This window comes from Onychostruthus taczanowskii, unplaced genomic scaffold, assembly GCF_017590055.1.
Source record: "Onychostruthus taczanowskii isolate IOZ18803 unplaced genomic scaffold, ASM1759005v1 scaffold5, whole genome shotgun sequence".
In the NCBI taxonomy this organism is placed as follows: Eukaryota; Metazoa; Chordata; class Aves; order Passeriformes; family Passeridae; genus Onychostruthus; species Onychostruthus taczanowskii.
The window spans coordinates 12,663,996-12,684,407 of record NW_024502568.1 but is presented as its reverse complement, the minus strand read 5'-3'; the positions used below and the strand labels follow the sequence as shown (position 1 = coordinate 12,684,407).

General features: G+C 41.0%; 1 protein-coding gene across 1 annotated transcript in view; it reads left to right on the top strand.

The window, feature by feature from the left end:
* Positions 1-3,077: 3,077 nt before the first annotated feature.
* Positions 3,078-20,412, top strand: part of GFRA1 (GDNF family receptor alpha 1) — a 132,497-nt gene continuing 115,162 nt past the window's right edge. Inside the window, exons 1-3 of the mRNA XM_041415583.1 lie at positions 3,078-3,485; positions 4,589-4,873; positions 6,039-6,122. Coding sequence (XP_041271517.1) covers positions 3,446-3,485; positions 4,589-4,873; positions 6,039-6,122 — 409 coding nt within the window. The 5' untranslated portion in view covers positions 3,078-3,445. The remainder of the gene's footprint in view (positions 3,486-4,588; positions 4,874-6,038; positions 6,123-20,412) is intronic.

The following is a 20,412-nucleotide window of genomic DNA, read 5'->3' as shown; positions in this document are numbered from 1 at the left end:
AACTAGAAAGAAACCAGTAACTACAACTACATGAAGACTGAATTACTGACAGTTAATGCTGGCAGCAAGTAGCTTGGAGTATTTGGTTCTGCCTTCCACATTATTTATACTGTAATGGCCTTTAAACAATAATCAAGGGTGATTGTGTTGTCATCCTTCCTATAATGAAGTGTTTGTTGTTACCAGCTGCACCTTATGTATGTTATGTTATGTAATGTTATGTTATGTTATGTTAATTGTTCTGAAAATTTTTTACACAACTTGACCAGCAGAATATTTTAAAAAGCTTAAATATCTTTAAAATATTTGCATTAAGTACTGTGTGGTTTACTCTTTTACTTTTATCTGAAGAGATTTATGAGTTGAATGATTGACAGATACAAATTGTAAGGCAGACCTTGGTTTCACTGAAATCAACAGCAAAACATTCAATGACTTAATTTTACCCCAGGGCAAGTAAAAGGCAGTTGGAAAACACTGTGCAAAGACCCAAAGGATTATGACTCCAGCCACAAAGTGGTTTATGGGGTTTTGTCTGCAACAGAAATTTATAAGTAATTCCATATATGAAAGAGAAAAAGAAAAAAAAAAAACACCTAATTTCTGCTATGGAAAAATGTCCTTGTGGTTTGTAAGGAGCTGTCTCCCACCTACTGTCCTGGTAAAGAGTGTGTAGCAGTTGGATATTCTGAGGAACTGTATACAGCATGGACTTTCTTCTTGGATCTTGATTTTCAAGCATGGTTGCATTTTAAACTTTTTTTCTCGATTAAAACCTTTTAACCTTTTTTCACTTTGGGTGGTAGTTTTCCTGAGATGAGTCAAAATACTGGCAAGAGGAGTGTTTAGATAGTATTCAGAATTTTTGGATGCATGTTTTCCAGCTGTTTTGTTATTTCTGAACTGTCAGCGACATTTTATTCCACTTTTAACACTTAAAACGCGAGTTCAGTTTTACTGTAACAGGAAACACCCCACAAAAGCTGTGTTTTATAGCAGTAAAAGTAGTTATTAATGCAGAGATTTGCAATGTGTTGCTTGTTTAAATGCCAAATAACTTGTGTGTATAGATGTCTGTGTGTATGTATGTATTCAGGACATTAATGCATTAATGGTTTTGTAAAAAGTGCCCTGGATTTCAGTCTGATTTTCAGTTGCTACCCTCTGCTGAGAATCTTGTAGCTATTCTTGACTTAGGCTTCTAAATGACAGGAGAATTATGCTACCTTTGTGTTAGATACACAGATAACTTCTATACAGAGCTTATCGTGTGCCATAATGATGTCAAAATTACCAGTGAAGAAGTAATCATCTCTCTGTATCACTGAGCTCGATTTCTATTGAAGTGTTTGGAAGACCAACTTGTTTCATTAAATACCAGCGATTTGAAAAGCTGAAGCTGTATCCAGTCGTCAATGCTATCACCAATGTAGCACCTTCTCATTAGGCTGAAATACTCCAGAAATCTGGTCATCGTCTTTGTTCCTCCAATTACATCCTTGTATGTGCAGCAGATAATAGACTTCGTGACCATGTAATAGTATATGCCTCTTCACATTAAACACTAAACCACAAAACTTGTGACTTAATCAGTTTCAAGTTGATATCACTATTACAATTTCACTGAGAGAACCAGTAATTTACACAGGTTTTTTGGTTTCTGTTGGAATTTGTTTGTTGTATTTTTATTGTGGGTCATGGGTTTTGGGGTTCTTTTTTTGGTAGAAATGCAAATCCATCTGTTAAGTAAGAGGGGCAAGAGAGGGAAAAAAAAAAAAACCCGAACAGCAAGGCAAACAAAAATAAGCCCTTTCCATTTGGGTTCTATGAATGTTGTACTCTCTGTATATCCTGGCATATGCTAGGCTTTTAAATAAGTGTTTTGAAGTACCTTTCAACAGTTTAGCTCCATCTGCCATCCAGTTTTTGCTATAAAAGTGGCCAGCCTGATCATCTCCCATCTCATGAGGCGGCTCAAACTCCTTTAGGCAAAATTTATTGCAAGGAGAAGCAAATTCCTTGAGCCGAACGGGCCAAATAGCTTGTTGACAAAACTGGCAATGAACATATATGCTGACTCTTTTAGAAATAGAAAAAAACAAACCCAAAACAACTTAACACATTTGGTTGCAGCCAGAACATAAAAACACCTGAATCAAATTTTCCACGTATGAAAATAAGGAATCTGGAAGCTGAAGCTATTTTAGGCTAATTGCATTTTGTTGGGTTTCGGGGGAGTGGTACATAGTAGCAACTGCGGGAAAACCACTAAATAGTTCGCTGTTTGAACCATCTGTCACGAATATGGGACATATGTTGGCTTTGTTTATTCAGGAGCCAAGTGGAAGCCGATACACTGCGCTGGGCTCCGGCCGAGGGCCGGACCGCACCGCGCACTGCAGGGATGCGGGGCCCGCCCGCCCCGCGGACGCTGCGGGGAAGGACGGGCGGTGCTCCCGCCGCCCTGGGGCCGCCGCGGGACGCCCCGGACTTCCCCGGAGGACGGCGGGGCCGGCAGGGGGAGGCCGCGACCGCCGAGCCCCGCCGAGGGAGGAAGGGCGGGCGGGGAGCGGGGCATCCCCGCGGCGCCGCCGCCTCTCCCCGGCTGCCCGGTGCCGGCGGCGCCCGCTGGGATCCGCTCCTGCCCGCTGGGATCCGCTCCTGCCCGCTGGGATCCGCTCCTGCCGGGGCCGCTGTCGGGGCCGAGAGGGGCTCCGCTCTGCTCGGCGGAACCGGAGCGGCCGCGCCTCCCGCCCGTCCCAGTTTTCCCTGGCAAACTTTGGCTGCCGGCAGCGCGGCCACCCCCGCTCCGCCCCGGCGGCGAGCGCTCCGCGCAGCCTGCGCGCCCCGCGCACCGCCCCGGCCCCGGCGCGTCAATAAAGTTGCGGTCGGGGGGGTGGAGGAGGCGAATTGCCCCGGCGTGGGGGCTCGGGAAGCCGCGGCTCGGGGCTGCCAGCCAGCGGCTGGCCCCGGCTGCGGGCGGGCGCTGCGGGTCTCGTGTGTGCACCCCCCTCCCGCCCCCCGTGCGCTCTCGGTCCCTCCCTGGGAACAGGCGCTGCCCACCCAAGGAGGCGACCGGCGCTGCTGCCCCGCTGCCGCTCGCTCACTCACACACATCTCACAGACACACACACAGACCGTGCGTGCGCCTCTCGCTCCCGCACTGGAGTCAGTGCTTGTGCCTGCAGGTTGCTCAGACCTGAAATCTAAGGGAAAAGCTCAGCGTTTGCGTCGCTGCTCCTGCCGCCGGTGGTGGTAGCGGTGAAGAGGAGAGGGAGTTGTGGGGGTTTTTTGCTTGGTGGCTTTTTTTTTTTCCTTTCCCCCTTGAATTCAATGGATCTGAACTTGGAGCCTTTAGACCTCGGCGGTATTGGAATATCTACATGCTGATCATCTTTGTTGTGACACATCAAGTCGTTTGGGGAAACCATCCGAAGACAGCAAGATGTTTCTCGTTCTCCTGTACTTCGCTTTGCCCTTAGTGGGTAAGTTGCTGATGCCTGATTTCGGTCTGCACATCGCTTCATAAAGCAAAGCATAGGGTTTATGGGACCGGGAGCCTGATGCTTGTCAGTCTATTGTTTAGGCAGAACAGTGAAGTTTCCAGTAGTTTTTATGGCTCTGCCTCACATCAGTTAGCCCGGTGTACATTTAAAGCTCTGTAGCTTACAGACTTCGGTACTTGCCTGTCTAGCCTCTTGTTAAATTGGATTCTCGCAAGTTACAGGGAAACTTTTGATTTAAATAAAATAAGGCTGCCTGGGGAGGGTGGGGGATGACAAGATCAGCTGAAGGATTACATCTTCACCTGAACCTGGCAGCCTGCCCGACTGGTAGTGGTTTGCAGCCCAAACTGGTTTCCTTTCCACAGGAGAGGTTTGCTTTTCCATCCGCATGTGTTTGAGGGAGCATGACGGGGGCACGATGGAGAGGAGAGAGTTAATGCAATTTGCTTTGTTCTCCTGCAAAAGCATCATACGTGGAGAGATATGGGCAGGGGGGGAAGTAACAAATTCTACCTTTATGCGTATAGAATAAGCAAAAATGTGCACAGCCTTTAAAAAGTGACTGACGCAAAGACAGGCTAATATCAATCAGCGGGGATACTTATCTCTCTGAGCGGGCTGTTCCTGGATGTAAGTGAAATTACAGCAAAGCTCTTGTGGAAAGTGAGGCTGAATATTTAACCCCTTAGTTAAACCCTGGAATGGAAAGCTGATTTGTTTCACCAAAGTGGATCTGTGGAATAACAAATGCTTGTTTTATCAGGCACATTAATCCCTCCTGGTTTTCTTTCCTTTCTGTGTTTCCTTATAAATCAGCCATCAGGGTTAAAAAATACTGTTTCCTTGTTCTCCCCCGAAAGTGGATCTAAGCCCATAGAAACCCTGGGTGCTTTTTCCTAAGGCGTAGCACGAAGGCAGGAGGTTTGCAAGGTGCTGCCCCTGGGGTTGCCGCATGTGCAGCGTGAGGAGGTGCCCGGTGCCTCGCAGCTGCTGCTCTGGAGCTGGGGTTCCGCGCACCCTGCTCCCCCAAAGAGCGCGGGTTGCTTTGTGGCTGCTCTCCACAGATGTACTTTTGTCTGCAGAAGTCAGCGGGCTGCCTGGAGGGGACCGCCTGGACTGCGTGAAAGCCAGCGATCAGTGTCTGAAGGAGCAGAGCTGTAGTACTAAATTCAGGACACTGAGGCAGTGTGTAGCCGGCAAAGAGAGCAACTTCAGCCGGGCCACGGGCCTGGAGGCGAAGGACGAATGCAGAAGCGCCATGGAAGCTCTCAAGCAGAAATCCCTGTACAACTGCCGCTGCAAGAGGGGCATGAAGAAGGAGAAGAACTGCCTGCGCATTTACTGGAGCATGTACCAGAGCTTGCAGGGTACGTGGCGAAGCGCAGATCCCCCAGGGCAGGGTGCGGGTTCCCGGCTCGGCCGGGCTCTGGCTGTGCCCCGTCCGCACCCGCGCAGCTGCGGCTCCGCTCCTGCGCTGGGAAAGCGACAGCCAGAGCTTCCCCCAAGGACCCGGCTGAGCTTCCCCAGCCGCAGTCAAAAGATAGGGGCACGAGCATGTGCAAGAGCCACGAAAACAGTCATTTGGAGACGTTCTCCTAATAATGTTAAAACTCCTTCATTAGGACTCACCTGACAGGACACTGGAACTAATTTCTTAGTCAGTTTGCTGAAAGTTAAATATAATGTGAATAAAATATTGTTTTAAGTAAAAGTTTATGTTTTCCTTTCCTGTATTTACTAGCAGTATTCCCTGGGCGTGCTGAGGCAGAAAAAACACCAAAGTTTATGGTTCCTACAGCATGTAGGAAGTTAGAAGAGATATGACAGTGGTTGACTCAGGACTGTTCTGTTATTCAAATTCATAAGGCAAACTTATCTTATTCTACTGAGAACAGTCTGGTCCTCATATGAGAGACATCATTTTTAGTCCTGTCTTGCTGTGGTCCTGGAGTTGAAGGTGCAATCTCTCACTTCAGTGTGCTCCCCATTTAACTTTTTTTTTAAGTTTCTTCTGCAAAAAGGGAAACAATCTCTTTCTGTTCATTTATCTGTATGTTTTAATGAGTCCATGTGTATTTTTTGTGCTAGGGGTAATAACAGACATTTTGTACATCATAAAGCGTTTCTCTTCCAGCAGCATCTTGTCAGGAGTGTTTCATACCAACGATGCTAGTTTTTGGCTGTTAGTTGAGCTTCTCTAAAAAAGAGCTCTGCTGTTCTGGTGAATGAAGAGGAGCATCCTTGCTACAGCTTCTCTCCTGCTGGCATGAGGTGGGACAGTCCTGTGATGTCACAGGCTGTCTCTGCAAATTATGACCTTACCCAGGGAGGAGGGAGAGATCTAGTGACAGGGATAAACAATTAGCTTCTTTCAGGTGTTTTTATAGGTAATTCTTTGAGAAGTACCCATATAAACTTTTTAAAGGGATTAAAGGGGAGTACATTTCACTGTTATGGAGTAAAAGTAAACAAAAAAAAATCTTATCCTGAATCCATGTGTAAGAAAAAAATCCAAATATTTTTTGTCCTTAGGAAATGACTTGCTTGAAGATTCCCCTTATGAGCCAGTTAACAGCAGACTATCAGACATATTCAGGCTAGCACCAATGGTATCAGGTAAGCAGACTTAAAATTCTTTAACTATCACATGATTTTGTAATTGAATTATGGAACTTTCAAGCAGTACTCATAAATAAAAAGAAATTATAATGGCTTCCTGGGTTTAGGAAGCTTATGATATAGTTGCACAAAAGAAAAGGCTAATTGGTTTTGAAGTAAAAGAATGCTTGGCAAGATGGCAATTTGTATTCTTTTTGAGTCATTCTTGACAATAAATGCTAAATTTTCCTGTAGGTGGCAATCTGATTCCCTGCGTTCCCAATTTACAAATCAGTTCCTTTTTGGGAATTTGGTCAGTGCAAGTTACCTCCTATTGACATTACAGCAGATCGGAGGATGTATCTTTCAAATGCTTGCATAAGGGAATGCTTTACGGTTTCATACAGTTTTTAAAAAAAAAAAAAAGAAAATTCAGAATGAAAGCTTGTCTTCTTTTCTGGAATTGCTGCCTTTTTAAAGAGCCTATTCACAACTTCCTCCTTTTTCTGTTTTTTCTTGTTGCTGTGTGGCTGCCTTTCAGAACTTTTTTGTGGTATTTTGAATATGTTGCATGGGTATTAAACAATGATGTTGCTTCTTTATCAGCCTAAGTTGTTCTCATGTGGGGTCACGTTTATTGAAAACGTGTTTTTTTTGGGGCCATTCACTGGGGTTACAGATGGGAATTTCATTTCTTTTTAGGAGCTTCAGAAAGTCTTTTTTGAGGATAAAGTCTGTACTCTGGATTTTTATTTGTTTAACTCCATAAAACAAATCAAATGTGCACAGCTCAGTGTGTAAGTTGGACAATGCTGAAGCTCTGCTTAGCTGACATGCTATGGATAAGCATCAGGAGATGCCTCTTTAAAGGAAAGGGGAAAAAAAGACCAGAGAGAGTGGCTTGACCAATTTTCAGATGTACTTACACTTTTTAGGACTCAAAGTCCCATTAAAAGCCGGGGTACTTAGGTTGTTAAGTATTTAATGGTACAGATTTTCAAAGGCATATAGACACATAAAATGTAGATAACTGCCCACTGGGATTTTCAAAAAGGACTAAGTGATTTAAATAGGCGTTAGATGCCCAGGCAGTTTTGAAAATTTTAAGTGCTTAATGCATCTTTAGGTATCTTAATGCCTTTGAAAATCGTCCCTTTAGTCACTTTCCAATATGTGACTTCAGATCCTTATCCCATACATCTTTTGAAAGCATTGTCCCATTTGGTGAGCGAGCCTGTTGGAGAAATGGTAGAGAGCAAAGATAAATCTCTGAAGAATCTTTATTTCTTTCATTTTTTATTGCTTAAAACTCCAACTTAATATAAAACCAAGACAAAACCAATGCAGAGGAGTTCCAGGCTGTTTTCTTAAGTTTATGATCAGCCTGGCTGGGCCCAAATTCTAACATACCTCTGCAGTTTTGTGCTCTCCAGAGGAATACCCTATCTGCATTCTGCCTTTATGTTTTTTGGTTTTTTTTTTTTAATTTTTTTTCAAGTTCCCCATTGCAGAATAATTACCTTAAAAATGTCATTTTCATGCACCAATTCAGAGCAACAATGAAGATATAGTTGCCTACAGATGATGTCCAGCCTACCACAATTAGGACTCATCCCAGGTTATCAGTGCACCCCAAATTGCTGCTCCCTTGGTCAAAAGTTTTGGGCTTGCAAGGATGGGAGGCCTAGAATTCATCGTGAGCAACAAACAAAAGTTGTCATCTAGAGGAAAAACACCAGTATTTGAAAGTATTGTCAGCTGAAATAAAAAGATTAGCAAAAGCATTTTTCTTATTGTCATGGTTACTATTGCATGTTATGTTATTTAAAGCTCCTCAGCCTTACAGGTTTTTTGCAGAGCTCTGCAAATACAGCAGAATTTGGTAAAATTTGATTAAAATAAACAAAACAATCCCTGTACTAGTAGTATTGGCAGGGCTTTCATAACTGGTGTTCTGCTAATGTGGACATTGTGTTTATAGATGTTGCTGCAGTGATCACTCCCATTAAAGTCTGTCGTGTGTAATTAAGGGCAGCAATTAACCCTTTCATGTCACAAAGCTCATTCTTTGGTCCTATATTACTTGGGCTTGCATCAAGTGTAATGTCTTTGTATTTATTAATTAAAAGGTATTTGTATTTATTAAAAGGTATTGTGTAATACCTTTCATATTTATTTTTGTGGTAGTGTAGAAAATCATAATAGTTTTCTTTTGTGGTATGTAAAAGGGGAAATCATTGGCTGAGATGACTGTTTTGTGTCAGGTAAGTCTTTGGTAGTGTACATAAGCCTGACAAATGAAGGAGAGTTTTTAAAAGCAATTAAAGTTGATGTAATTCTGTTCTGATAGATGTTCAAAATTGCTTCCCCAATGGAGACAGCATGCCACATTCTCTTTAATTCAAGCATCAATAAGATGATTTAGGAGAAAAATCAGGAATATATGGCTAAACCTGTTACTAAGATTGAGTCTTCCTAGTTGAAAGACTGGGCTGTCTTGTTTTTTGTTTTGGGCATATCTAGGTTTGAAAATTTTTTATAACTACTATGTCAGATGTGGTGCTTATGCCTCAAGAGTGTGAATTTCTTCCTGTTAAGCAGCTCTTCAAATTGCTGAAAACTTGTGTGTTAGTTTTGGAGGGTAACAGATTTGGGTTAGCTATTATGATGTAAAGATTTTGCTAAGCAGACATTTTTGCTTGAACCTTTGCAACTTTTGAGAGGTGAAAACATTTAAGGCCATTGACTTCTGTCACAACTACAGTAAATGCAAAATCTGTTGATTGGATTTCAGAATTGAGTTTCACACTACATTAAGGAGAGATGCTTGAATTAGTAACTTCTTAAAGCTATCTCTGACTTTTTACTACCTGGAGAACAGTTTGCCAGCTAAATTTGTATTGTAGTTGACACTGAGCTTTGCAACTGGAAGATATGTTATTATTTTGGTATTAGCTGATACAGTATAGTGGTCATCTCGGGCACCTTGTAAGAAAATATCTTGCATAAGAAATGTAGCTGCACATACCTGTAGAAATATTTAACAAAGTAATGTTTCTGAAATGTCCCATTCATTTCAACAGAAAAGGGAGAGCCACTACATTTGAATAAAATGCTTTATGCCATGCCTGTGAAGTGGTGTAAATAGAATACTCAGTGTTAAAAAGAGTTGGCTATTTAGATCAATGCATTTAGGGTGACAGAATCCTCTCCTCCCATGGATTCACTTCTAAGTTGCCTAGCTGTTCATAGGCTTATTATCCCATTGTTCAGCTTTGTGAATCTTCTTTCTTTTACATCCATTATGCTCAGAAATAATCTTAAAAGAACAGGCTACATAAATCAGAACATTTGTTAAAACACAGAGTGTTTGCTGTTAGTCTGGGAAGAATTGGTTGGTTACATGCTGCTAGTTAGGCCTTGCTTCTAGTTGCTAAAGCACAAGACTGGTAGAAATTAATTATTTTGCCATTATTCTTAGAGTAGTAAACTATTTTTGCAAAGTTCCTTTTGCTTTGTTAGCGAATCAGAGGAAGAAAATGGCTTATCTGATTTTACGTCAAAGGAGTGTTCTGGTTCTGCTGTTCTCATGAGAGGCTGCCTGATCTAAAATCTCTGTGAATCTTTTGTTGTAGAAGGTATGTGGAAGCTTATATTTAGAAAAGGGTGCATTTTATATTTATTATAGTGAATTGCTAAATTAAAACTAGGAATTCAGTAGACAGCACAGCATGTTGGGGTTCTTGCTGGAGCGTATCATTCCCTGTTAGAACTCGGCACAAGAGATTACCAGGTTTGGTTTGCCCACTGAATAAGCTGCAAGTGCAGAAAGAAACAGTTATGGTCAGTACTGTGGCTTTTTATTGGGTGTAGAAAGTTGAGACTAAAAAGTCAGCAGTGCTGGAATCTCAGGAGTGAGTGCGTGTGTGGGATGCATGAGGATGGCTCTGGGTCTCTCTCTAGGATCTCTCCCTTGCTCAGAAGGAGAGTAGGTTGATCAATAGTTTTCCTGACTTCCTTTGAGCTTTTCAAAGTCTCTTAAGCATCTTGTATAATTTATTCACAAATCACTAAGTCGATTGTGGGGAAAGAATGAATCCAGTGTGCAAAACACCTTACTGAGGATGGGACAGCTTTTATAAGGGAATAATTCCCTCTCCCCGGCATAAAACCTGCCCTGAGTATTGATGACATCTATTTGCCTCCTCCCCATTATATTTTTCTTCTCAGGACTGGGGTAAAGACATCAACTGCTGGTGTTTCCTTGGAAAAGTTGCCATCAGCAGAGGTGGGGGAGGAAGGTTGGGGCTTTTCAGTCTGAATGCCCATGATTAGGAGAAGCAGAGCTTCCTTATCTGTGTGCTCCTCCTTGTGCCTGCTCCTCCTTTTATTCTGTTGAATTAGAACAAGCTGTGTCGTAGTGAATTAATATCCCCAAAACTTTCATTACCCCCAAAATTCTTCTATTCAAGAATGGTTTCCCTATTAATTTTCATAATTCTTGATCTGATGTAAGAGCTGTGTTCTGGGTAAGAAGTCCCTGACACTTTAATTATTATTTACTTCTTTTTTTCCTACCTGGTAAATGACTTTTCATTTGTAGAATCCATGTATGGCATTTTTTATATTGTTTATCAAATAGATAAGTTAGAATCTCTCTGCTAGCCAAGAGATTCACTGCTTTTTCCTTTTTGGGGTTTATGGCATGTGAATTAGTGGTTTCTCCCATGAATTAATACTGTATGACATCTCCAATTCCTGTTGCCTGAGGCCTCTAATCCTGTTTGTGTTCTTAAATCTGCATGTATTTCAGATGCCACATATTTTTCTAATTTAACACTATGTCTTTTTGTGAAATTTGTGTAAGATTATATGAGATGCCACTTTTCTACAAAGGCAATTTTAAAATATTTTTAATTAAAAAAATATTAAAAACGTTGATTTCTGTCAACGCTCTGCAGTGCTTTTATTAGCTCTTCCCTCCTATATCATTGCTGCTTAGTTAAAGAGTTGAGATACTTCATGTTAGTTACCTTATGCATACACCCGTGCTCACAAACAATAAACCAGATTTTATTAGGCTAATAGGACTCTTGATTCTCTTCCCACTGAAGTAAGCATAACATCAAAATCTTATTTCATTATGATGTATTCTGTTTCATGTTGTATTTTTTTGGCTTATTTCTGGTTTTCTGGTGTGAGGTTGAGCTCTCTGATAACAGAAAAGTAAAAACTTTTTATATTTAGCCTACATTGTCACACACAAAGCTGTATTTTTCTTTATAAGGTAATGCATTAAAATAATAGCCCTTGAACCAATATTTAATACTGGTTTTACACATATCCAGTCTAAGTCTGTTTTTCCCCAGTGAGAATTTGTGTCCTGTTACAAAAGACAAACAGACAAATCAGGCACCTATTTTAGCTGTGTTTAACAGAATGAAAATAGTTTGACAAAAATAAATCTAAGCATGTACAATGTTTGTGTTCTTTGACATTTCTGAGTGCAGATTTTCTTTGCAGAGGCAACTAGGCTGGGTTCCAGGCAGATAACAAGTTATCAAGGGTGCATAGATACCAGTTCCTGATTTCCACTTCTGCATTTTTATAATCAGATTGGACTTCACACAAAAGAAAATCACTTTGGTGACTGTTGGCTTGCAGGAGCTCTTTGAATATCCTGTTTTCTGCATTCTTGAAGCTAGATCTGATTATGAGAGGGGAATTAAGTACCTTGCTGAAGTAACTGATTGACTGGCCTATAAAGGCAGTGCCTACGCTCTTTACCTTCATGAAAGAAATAGAAATATAAATATGTAAATACCCTCAGTTTGGTCCATGTTGCTTTCCTTGGTAAGATTATTGGAACCTTTTTGCTAATTTATTTGAAGAGCTGTAAAACAGAAGATAAGGTCTTTGTTCCTCAAGTACTTAAAATGCACAGCTTCAGCAAATGTATTGTTTCTGCTTGGCTTGTTAGTCTAGGCTTTGTCAATCTATGTCAACATGGGACACAAGATGAAGTCCTTTCCATGGAAGGAGGAAGCCCCTGATTGACCACAAAGCATTTATGCATGAATATTCAGCCTCTCCTTTAATGCCTAGAGTGGGAAGAGAGAATAGGTAGAAGTCTTGAAGGAAACTCAGTGTTGGGCAGTATTTTCCTGAAGCCTCAAAGAGAAGTCTTGGGGTATATAGCTGGTTGAACAAGCATGACCATTTGATAATGAAGTACCTACCTTATTACCAAATATATATAGTGTATGCAGTGAACCACATCTTATCCAGAGTAACATCCTTGGAGGATGGAACTGCCATCCCTTAGTCTGTGTCTTTGCAGGAAAGCCTCAGTTATGGTATGGTGGGTCAGATATTAAATGAACATACACGTGTATACATTTTTGGGCAGCAAACTGTGTATTCTTGCTGCCCATCACAGGCCAGCTTTATGCTTCACTTACGGGGCACCTGAGTTTCTCTGAAAGAGGAGCAGAGGACAGAGGAGCTGACAGTGGTGTTGCTGGGATTACGAGGAGAGATCAGGTGGCTGAGGAGGGAAGCAGAATCAGGTTTGAGAGGCAGCACCACTCCAGGGGTGCAGTGATTAGGAGCAGGCGTGGGCTGCTGGGCACCTCAGACACACTGAGCTGGCTGGGTTCTGTGCCCTTTCAGGTGTCTGCACACTGCTGTGTCTCAGGGTGAGTGGTGGGACACACTGAGCCTGCTGATGGAGCAGCTAGAGGTGTGGCATGGCGAGAGTGAGCAGAAGCTGTTTGGTTCTCGTGGTGAGCCCACTGTTGTCACTGGTTCAGTGATAAAGGTGTTGTGAGGGTGGAAGAGAGGACTGCACCGAGTAGGCAGATTTCTGTGGCAGCCTTCCTTGTAGGGCTTCCAGAAAGCCTTGTGTGAAAGCTGTTTTCCCTTGTGAAACCAAAAGAACAGCATGCTGCAGCTTTCTGTCTCTTGATGGCACAGCAAGGTGCAGTTCATGGCAGGTGTTCTGCACACTGGCTCTTTACATCTAAAGATATTTTTTAACTCTTTTTTTTTTTTATTTTAATAACCCTATTTGTATTGGACTCTCAGAGATATCTTTGACAGTCTTGGAGAAGCCAATGCTTTCTGTCAGGAGTTGACAGTATGTTAAAAATGCTAAGAGTAAAATGCTTGTGTGTGATGAAATAATGATTTCTGGATTGCAAGGCAGATACTTATTTATGATAAGTATCTAACATTTCTTATTTTAAGATGCACATTATATTGTTTTAACCTTAGAAAGGAATGTGTTTACAGCTTTGATTTTTAGAAATATGGCTGGTTTTGTTCATGAAATGTAATTCTGTAATTTATGTTATTTTTGATTGTATTTTTATATCCTTGCATTTTCCATGGATGAAACTAATGCAGCAATAATGCTGTCAGTATAGTTACAGCATTACCACAATTAAGTTATTTTTGGAACAGTTCTTTAGTTACTACCATGCTTTGACAATTTTTTCCAAGAGTCAGGCTATTGTCCTCTACAATCTGCACTCAGCTTGAAATTTAACATGAGAGAGGCATGACACAAAGTGTAATGGCATAGAGATAGCTCTTGCTGCATAGAAATGTGCAGAAATGATAGGCTGTAAAGAGACTTGAAGGTATCAAACAATTTGAATAGAAACCCATAAATAAAGATGAATTTCTGCATTCAGTGGTTATATGATTTTATCACTTTCTGATGTCCATAAAATGCATCTTCCCATTAGCATTTTGTCATGCAGCTGATGAGGTTCAGAAGCTCTTCCTTTTAAATTCTGCACCCTAAATTCAGTACTAAAGCTCACTTCAGCAAACCCAGAAATGGCTGTTTCCTTGTTCCTCCTCTGCTGCAGACAGCTCAAGGATTCTTCCTGCTCCCCAGTCCCACAGCCTCCATCCCAGTGCAGGTGTTTTTTGGGTTTAGCTCTGGCAGTCAGGCTCATGTTAAGCACTGCTGAGAGCCCCAGCTCACTCCTTCCTTGATGAACCTTTTCCACGTACTGCCTTCCCTTCTTGGATTGCCGGCTTCTCTCTTTGTGACTCCCACACCAAATCCCCTCCAGCTGCAGGGGCTCCAGGGCTTTCTTTCTCTGTTCCTGCAGCATGGAGTGGTTCTGTTTTCCACTTTGCTGCTCCTCAGAAATCTGGCTGCCCTTTTCCCCATCCCGTTTGTGACACGGTTGTCACCAAATAAGCGCGCCCCTCTGTCCCTTCCCTGGTCCTCAGTTGTGTCCCACATCTCTGCTCTGCAGGGCAGCAGGTGCTGCAGCTGGCTGGGTGTTGCACCTGTGCTGAAGGATTCTGGGTCCCCACTTCCTCTTGGAATGGCTCAGAGCCAGAGGCATGCCTGCCTTGTCAGGTCCACTCAGGTCTAAAACTGTGGTTTTTCATAAAATTTGTAAGAACTTCATATTCATTGCTCTGTCAGATTGGTTCAAATATGTCCTATGGGTTAAGAAATCACTGGGAGCTGCAAGGTGTAGAGAAGATAGAGACTGATATTTAATTTACTTAGATTTCCTTGAAAAATTATGATTAAAAAAAGCAAATACAGCTTCTGTCATATCCCTAAGCATTAGACTGTGACATATCTCATCTTATTCTGGTCTCATAAAACATCTAGTCTGTCATGCAAGTGATACAAATAAACATGCAGTGGACTTGAAACATACAGGCAATTAAGTACAGTTGATGGCTGGCAGTTGTGTGAGATAATTGAGCATCTCAGGATTCTCTGCATGGGAAATAACTCATCGTTTAGGTTAGCTGGCATGCAGATTATTTATTCAGATTTAGAAATGAAGCAGGAAAGAAAGGAGCCATCCAAAAGCTGTTATATATGAACACATGTATTGCATTTGACTGTTTGGATGATACCACATTGTGTTTACAAATGACACTGCACTTTGTAGAGTCATCTTATTTTCCAGGTGGAATATTTTTAGGATTAATGATTAAGTTTTGCTGATGTTTGTTGTCATAAAGCCATAAACAAAGTTAAGTAAGACAACACTAGCATTTGGTGGTAGTAGTTCTAAAGAATTCTTGCCTCTTGCAGATAGAGTGGAATGTATTCTCCACAGCAGTGGCTTTGCATTAATGAACGCTTAAGCAGCAGATTAAAATTTCTGTATAAAAAAATAGGTTAGGATTATATAATAACACAAGTCTGGGATATTAATAACAGTAAAGATGATTTTATTGAGCAGATTAGATGCAATTAAATCTCACCTACAGAATATTTAAATACAATACCAGATAAAAACTCAGTCCCTGCAGCTTTACTTGCTTTCCTTCACACCTACAGGATCAGCACCTGACAGCAGAGTAAATTATAATTTTTGTTGTTGTTCATTTTCTATTGCCACGGGAATGTACATCATGTTATCCATTAGGCCCCAGACAGACATGTCTTTTCTCCACATACACAGTTATGAAACAAGACATGATTGAAGACAGCGAGGTGTCAGCTGTATTTGAAATTCTATTAGAAATTGATGAATTTGCTTGTCAGATTTCTTTAAAGAATTGCATGGGTAAGAACTGCCTATAGTGTTCTCATAAAAAAAAGTCATGAAAATTACAGCTTTAAAATAACCCATATAGACTGAGAAATGGTGTCAGTTCTTTCTCTTGTAATCTATTACTTAATTTTAGTCTCCTAAACAGTGAAATAGAGACACAAACTTGCAGTGGTTGATAACACTCATGACCTGATGAAGTAAACTGATTTGATCCTCTGAGAGGTCAAACTGTGTGTGTTTCTAAGCAAACATTCCCCAAGGCAGCTGATGTGTGAGAAGCCTTTTCCCCTTGCCAAACATCCCACCTTTGCAATAGAAAATTAAAGAAGACTTGCAAAGAAATGTGGTGTGTTAGTGTATGAATCTTGTCTATAAATTGCTGTGAGAATTGTTGAACACAGGGTTTTTTGGTGATGTGTTTGGTGATGTGGTTTTTTTTTTAATTTTTGCAAATTTTAAAAATACCTAGACAGCTCTTTTTGGGTTGGGTAGAAAGTAAATTTATTAACTCTAGCTGTGTTAATGTTTAGAGAGAAAGGCATACAGTGTTTTTGAATCTGGTAAATAAAGAATTATTTGAATCTGACTTGGGGCTGCATTTAGTTTTTTAATACATTTCTGCTGTATAACTAAAAACATCTTATCTGCATGCCCTTGACCTTTCTTTGAGAGCTGTGGGAAGATTCAAAAGCATAAATGAGAATAAATTTAGTATTTTCCTATTTGAAGGAAAGCAGTACCGCATGCCTTAGCTGTCTGCAAACTGGGGGTGTCAGTCCTCCATGGCCAGTGGGGCAGGGCAGGGAGCCTGCTGCTGGAGACAGGCTCAGGTAGCCCTGGAAAAGGAAAGTAGTTCATTTTTCATTCCCTGCTCAGTCCTCCTCCTTGCAGGAGGTGCTAATTACAAAAAGGATTTCTGTAGCTCAGTTCTCTATCCCTTAACGTTGCCCTTTCTCCCCAGCTTGTTGTGTGTAGTTCCCCACGCAGCTGTGGAAGTCCTCTCAGTCATTTCCCTCTGTGCTTGAGATGGTGACTCAGAGGAGAGGTTGTCAATCTATTGAAGACATTTAATGGCATAACTGCAAACAGTGAATGACTGTGATGCTTGAGCTTTATGTTTTTATTTATCTATTAAAAATGTGTTGGTATTTGGGTATCCCAAATGTCACAGGGATGTTTCTGAAAGCAGGTGGCTTGTTGTGACCCCACTGCAGGCAGCCACTCTGCTCTGCTCCTACCTGCTTTAAATCACTCCCTTAGCAGGGGAGAGGATGGGTGCACTTGTGGAGCTGTCATTTTTAGGCTTAGGTACTGCATTGCTGGGCAGTAATTACACAGTCTGACACTGGCTTTCATTTATGCTAATTGCAAGTAAGCTTATAAACCCCTCAGATTATTAAAAAGAGATTTGTCTCCTTCCTGTTGTGTTAAGTCAAGGATTTAAATGTTGCAAACTTTGGTCCTGCTTTAAGGAAGAAAATGTCACCATAAGAATATTCTCAATATCAACATTTTGTCAGGCTAAGAAAATAGGAAACCTTATTCTATTTTGCCTTTCAAAGTCGTGTTTGTAGCATTGCAACTGTATATACTATTTTAATAATTATTTTTAGTTAACTAAGTGTTTTATATATGTATTTAATCCTACATAGACATAATAAAAATTAAAATCATTCTTAAAAAATGATCAGTAAGTGACTGTAGCTAGGACACTAACAGGAGCCAGAAGTAGTTGATTCCAAATAGCAATGTTTTCTGTAGAGTTGTTTCTAGTAAGATCTTCAGAAAAAAAGCCATCACTGATTTCTGTAATGCGGACAGTATGCGATATCTAGTGTAGACTGTGAGGAGAAATGTAATTTACAAGTTACAGAATGAATTACTCTGTTGTAAAAAGAACAATACAGAGCCAACAGTTAGCTCCCCTTGAGCAGTGATGCCTGCTGATTGAAGGACTGCATTGTAAGAGTCAATATTCAGCCTTGTAGTATACTCAAAGTGTCTAGTTCCTGTCTTTAGCCTGCCTGAGAAATACAATAAGTAATTCTGGACCTGGACTGTGGTAAGAAGAGCTGCTGCCCACTGCAGCTGTCAGAATGGGAGATGTGCAAAGTGCTTGTAACAGATAGATGGTTCCTCTGTCTCCTGAGCAGGTTGTTCTTCTGTGGAAAAGGGTTGCCAGTAGATTAGGGTGACAATTCATAATGTTCCTAAGCACAAATGCTCCATGTTGAACAAGATCAGACTGTCGAGGAGCATGTCAGACAGAATTAAGGTTTAGCACTTATCCTTCCTTATGCCTTTCAGAATTTTGAAGGTATTTCTAATATTTGAAAAATGTTCAAACTCAGAAAACATTGGTACTTCAGAGCATTGCTTTACAAATCAGCTTTTCCCCAGATTGTACCTGAGTGCAGTGGTCTAATTCTTGGTAATGACTTTCTGTTGTGTGAAATTATCCAATTGTAGCAAAGCATTTTAATAAAATTCTAGAAATTACTGTGCATATTTGGAATGATTTATTATACTACAATAGGAAAGCTAGAGAGGGATTTTTTTTAATGGTGTTAACTTCTCAGATATGTATTATTAAGGTGCAATAAATGTATTATTTTGTTCATATTTAAAGAGTGGTAAAAGTACTAAAATGCATCTCTAAATCACTCTACAGCTACTTTTAGAGACAAGTTTTTGGCTTGCTGCCCAAAGTGCTGTACAAAGTGGTATTTGGGAGGAAGAAAAGGTTTCTTTGAGGTATTTTTACCACTGGGGGACTCCTGCTGTTCACATTTCTTCTGGATGATTTGAAGCATCCCCGATTTGTCTGAAATTATTGAGTTCACCTGCAAGGTGGAGAGTGTGCTGGTATTTGCTGTGGAAGATCATGCTCATTTTGATTGTCAAAGGAAGTGTTTATCCATTTCACATTATAACACCCAGGTTGTTTCTCTTTGCATCCGGCACCAGCATGAGAGGTGAGGTTTGCAGAGAATGTGGCTGAGTTCATTCTCTTGAGTGTTTTATCCTTAGTTGTTTTAAGACATGAGTGAATAGGTGCTGACAGGACTCCAGCTTTCTTCATATTAAATGTAAAAGCAGAGCTAATGTATATTTGGCAGACACAAGAACTTCGAGGTCAGGAGAGCTAAGGCTTAAGCTTTTTCTCTCCTGTACAGTTCCTTTCTAATGCTGGCTTGAAATTGAATTCAAACACTCCTTTTCCAGGATGTGGTATCACACAATCTGCTGAGTTGGAAGGGACCCACAGGGATCATTGAGTCCAACTCCTGACCCTAAACAGCACAAGGCCAAGAATCCCACCATGTGCCCGGGAGTGTTGTAAATAATAACTTGCTCAAATAATAATAAATAATAATACTTGCTCAAATACAAATAATTCTTGCTCTGTCATGCTTGGTGCTGTGACCACTGCCCTGGGGAGCCTGTTCCAGTGCCCAACCACCCTATGGAGCAAGAACCTTTTTCCAATACCCAACCTAAACCTCCCTGACACAACTTCAGGCCATTCCCATGAACCAATGACTGATTTTAGCTCAGTGGGTCAATGACTGATTTTAGCTCAGAGCATGTTGTTAACAACACCAAAGGTTGTGGGTTTGATCTCTGTATGGGCCATTCACTTAAGAACCAGACTTGACGCTCTTGGGTCCCTTCCAATTCAGAATATTCAGTGAAATGCTGCAGCAGCGACTAAGATCACCTTTACTGATGTGGTTAAAATCTGACTAATATGTAGATGACAGGGAAAGTTAAGGTAGAAATACATTTTGAATTCTGGGCCTCGCTGACTGGAAAGTTTCTTTTCATAAATCATTCAACAGCAGGTTTACTGAGAGAAAGGTTAGGAGGCTCATTTGTGTAAACTTCCAGACATTTCCCCAGAAATAGCTCTTTTCCATTGGAAAAAATGCAGTTATCCTAATTTCCTGACTGTACTCTGTGTTGGTTGTTCTGTGAGACCGCATTTAATTCCTGTTAGAAGTTTCCAAAGCCTTCACTGGTGGCAGTTTGTACTGTACAGGAGATGTGTGAGCATTTCTGTTCACAGAGCTGGTCAGCAGTGTGCAGTTTGTGAAGAGCCAAACCCTTTCTGTTTGTAATTCAACGTGGTGCCCTTAAACCATAGAATTTTAGGTCAGCACATGTTTAAAGGCACTACCATCACAAGGCCAAATATTCTCAAAGCAGAGTATTGCTCTTTTAACCCACATCCCAGTTTATTTCCTGCTCCCAATTCTTCTGTCTGCATCTGTTGCCTCACAGTGAAATCAGCTCAAGGACATGAGTTGGTAAGAAACAAGGATGCACAAGTCCCATCTCACATCTGGCATTCAGAGGCCATTTATTTTATTAGAGTTAATAAAGTGAATTGTACTTCAGATAGACAGCCTTGCCACAGTTTTATTTAATAAAACAAACATGGAAGAAGCGAGTTGGATTTGCTTCATAAGGAAAATCTGCCTTTTGTTGTTTAGAGGATGTATCCTGTGATGACTGTCATACAGCATTAATTTTTATGCTGTACTTAGAATTTAAATACCTGCATTTTTGGCAGTTTCTTTTCTGCACTGGTGACAAGTAAATGTTGAATAATCAATTGAAATATAATTTTAGAGAAGTAACATCTGGAATGAGGCAAAGAATTAGAAGAGAAGAAGACAACATCTTGTGTATGAATAGAACTAAAATGTGTCAAACTCTGAACTGGAGAGCTTCAGGTAGTGTAAAATACATCTGTA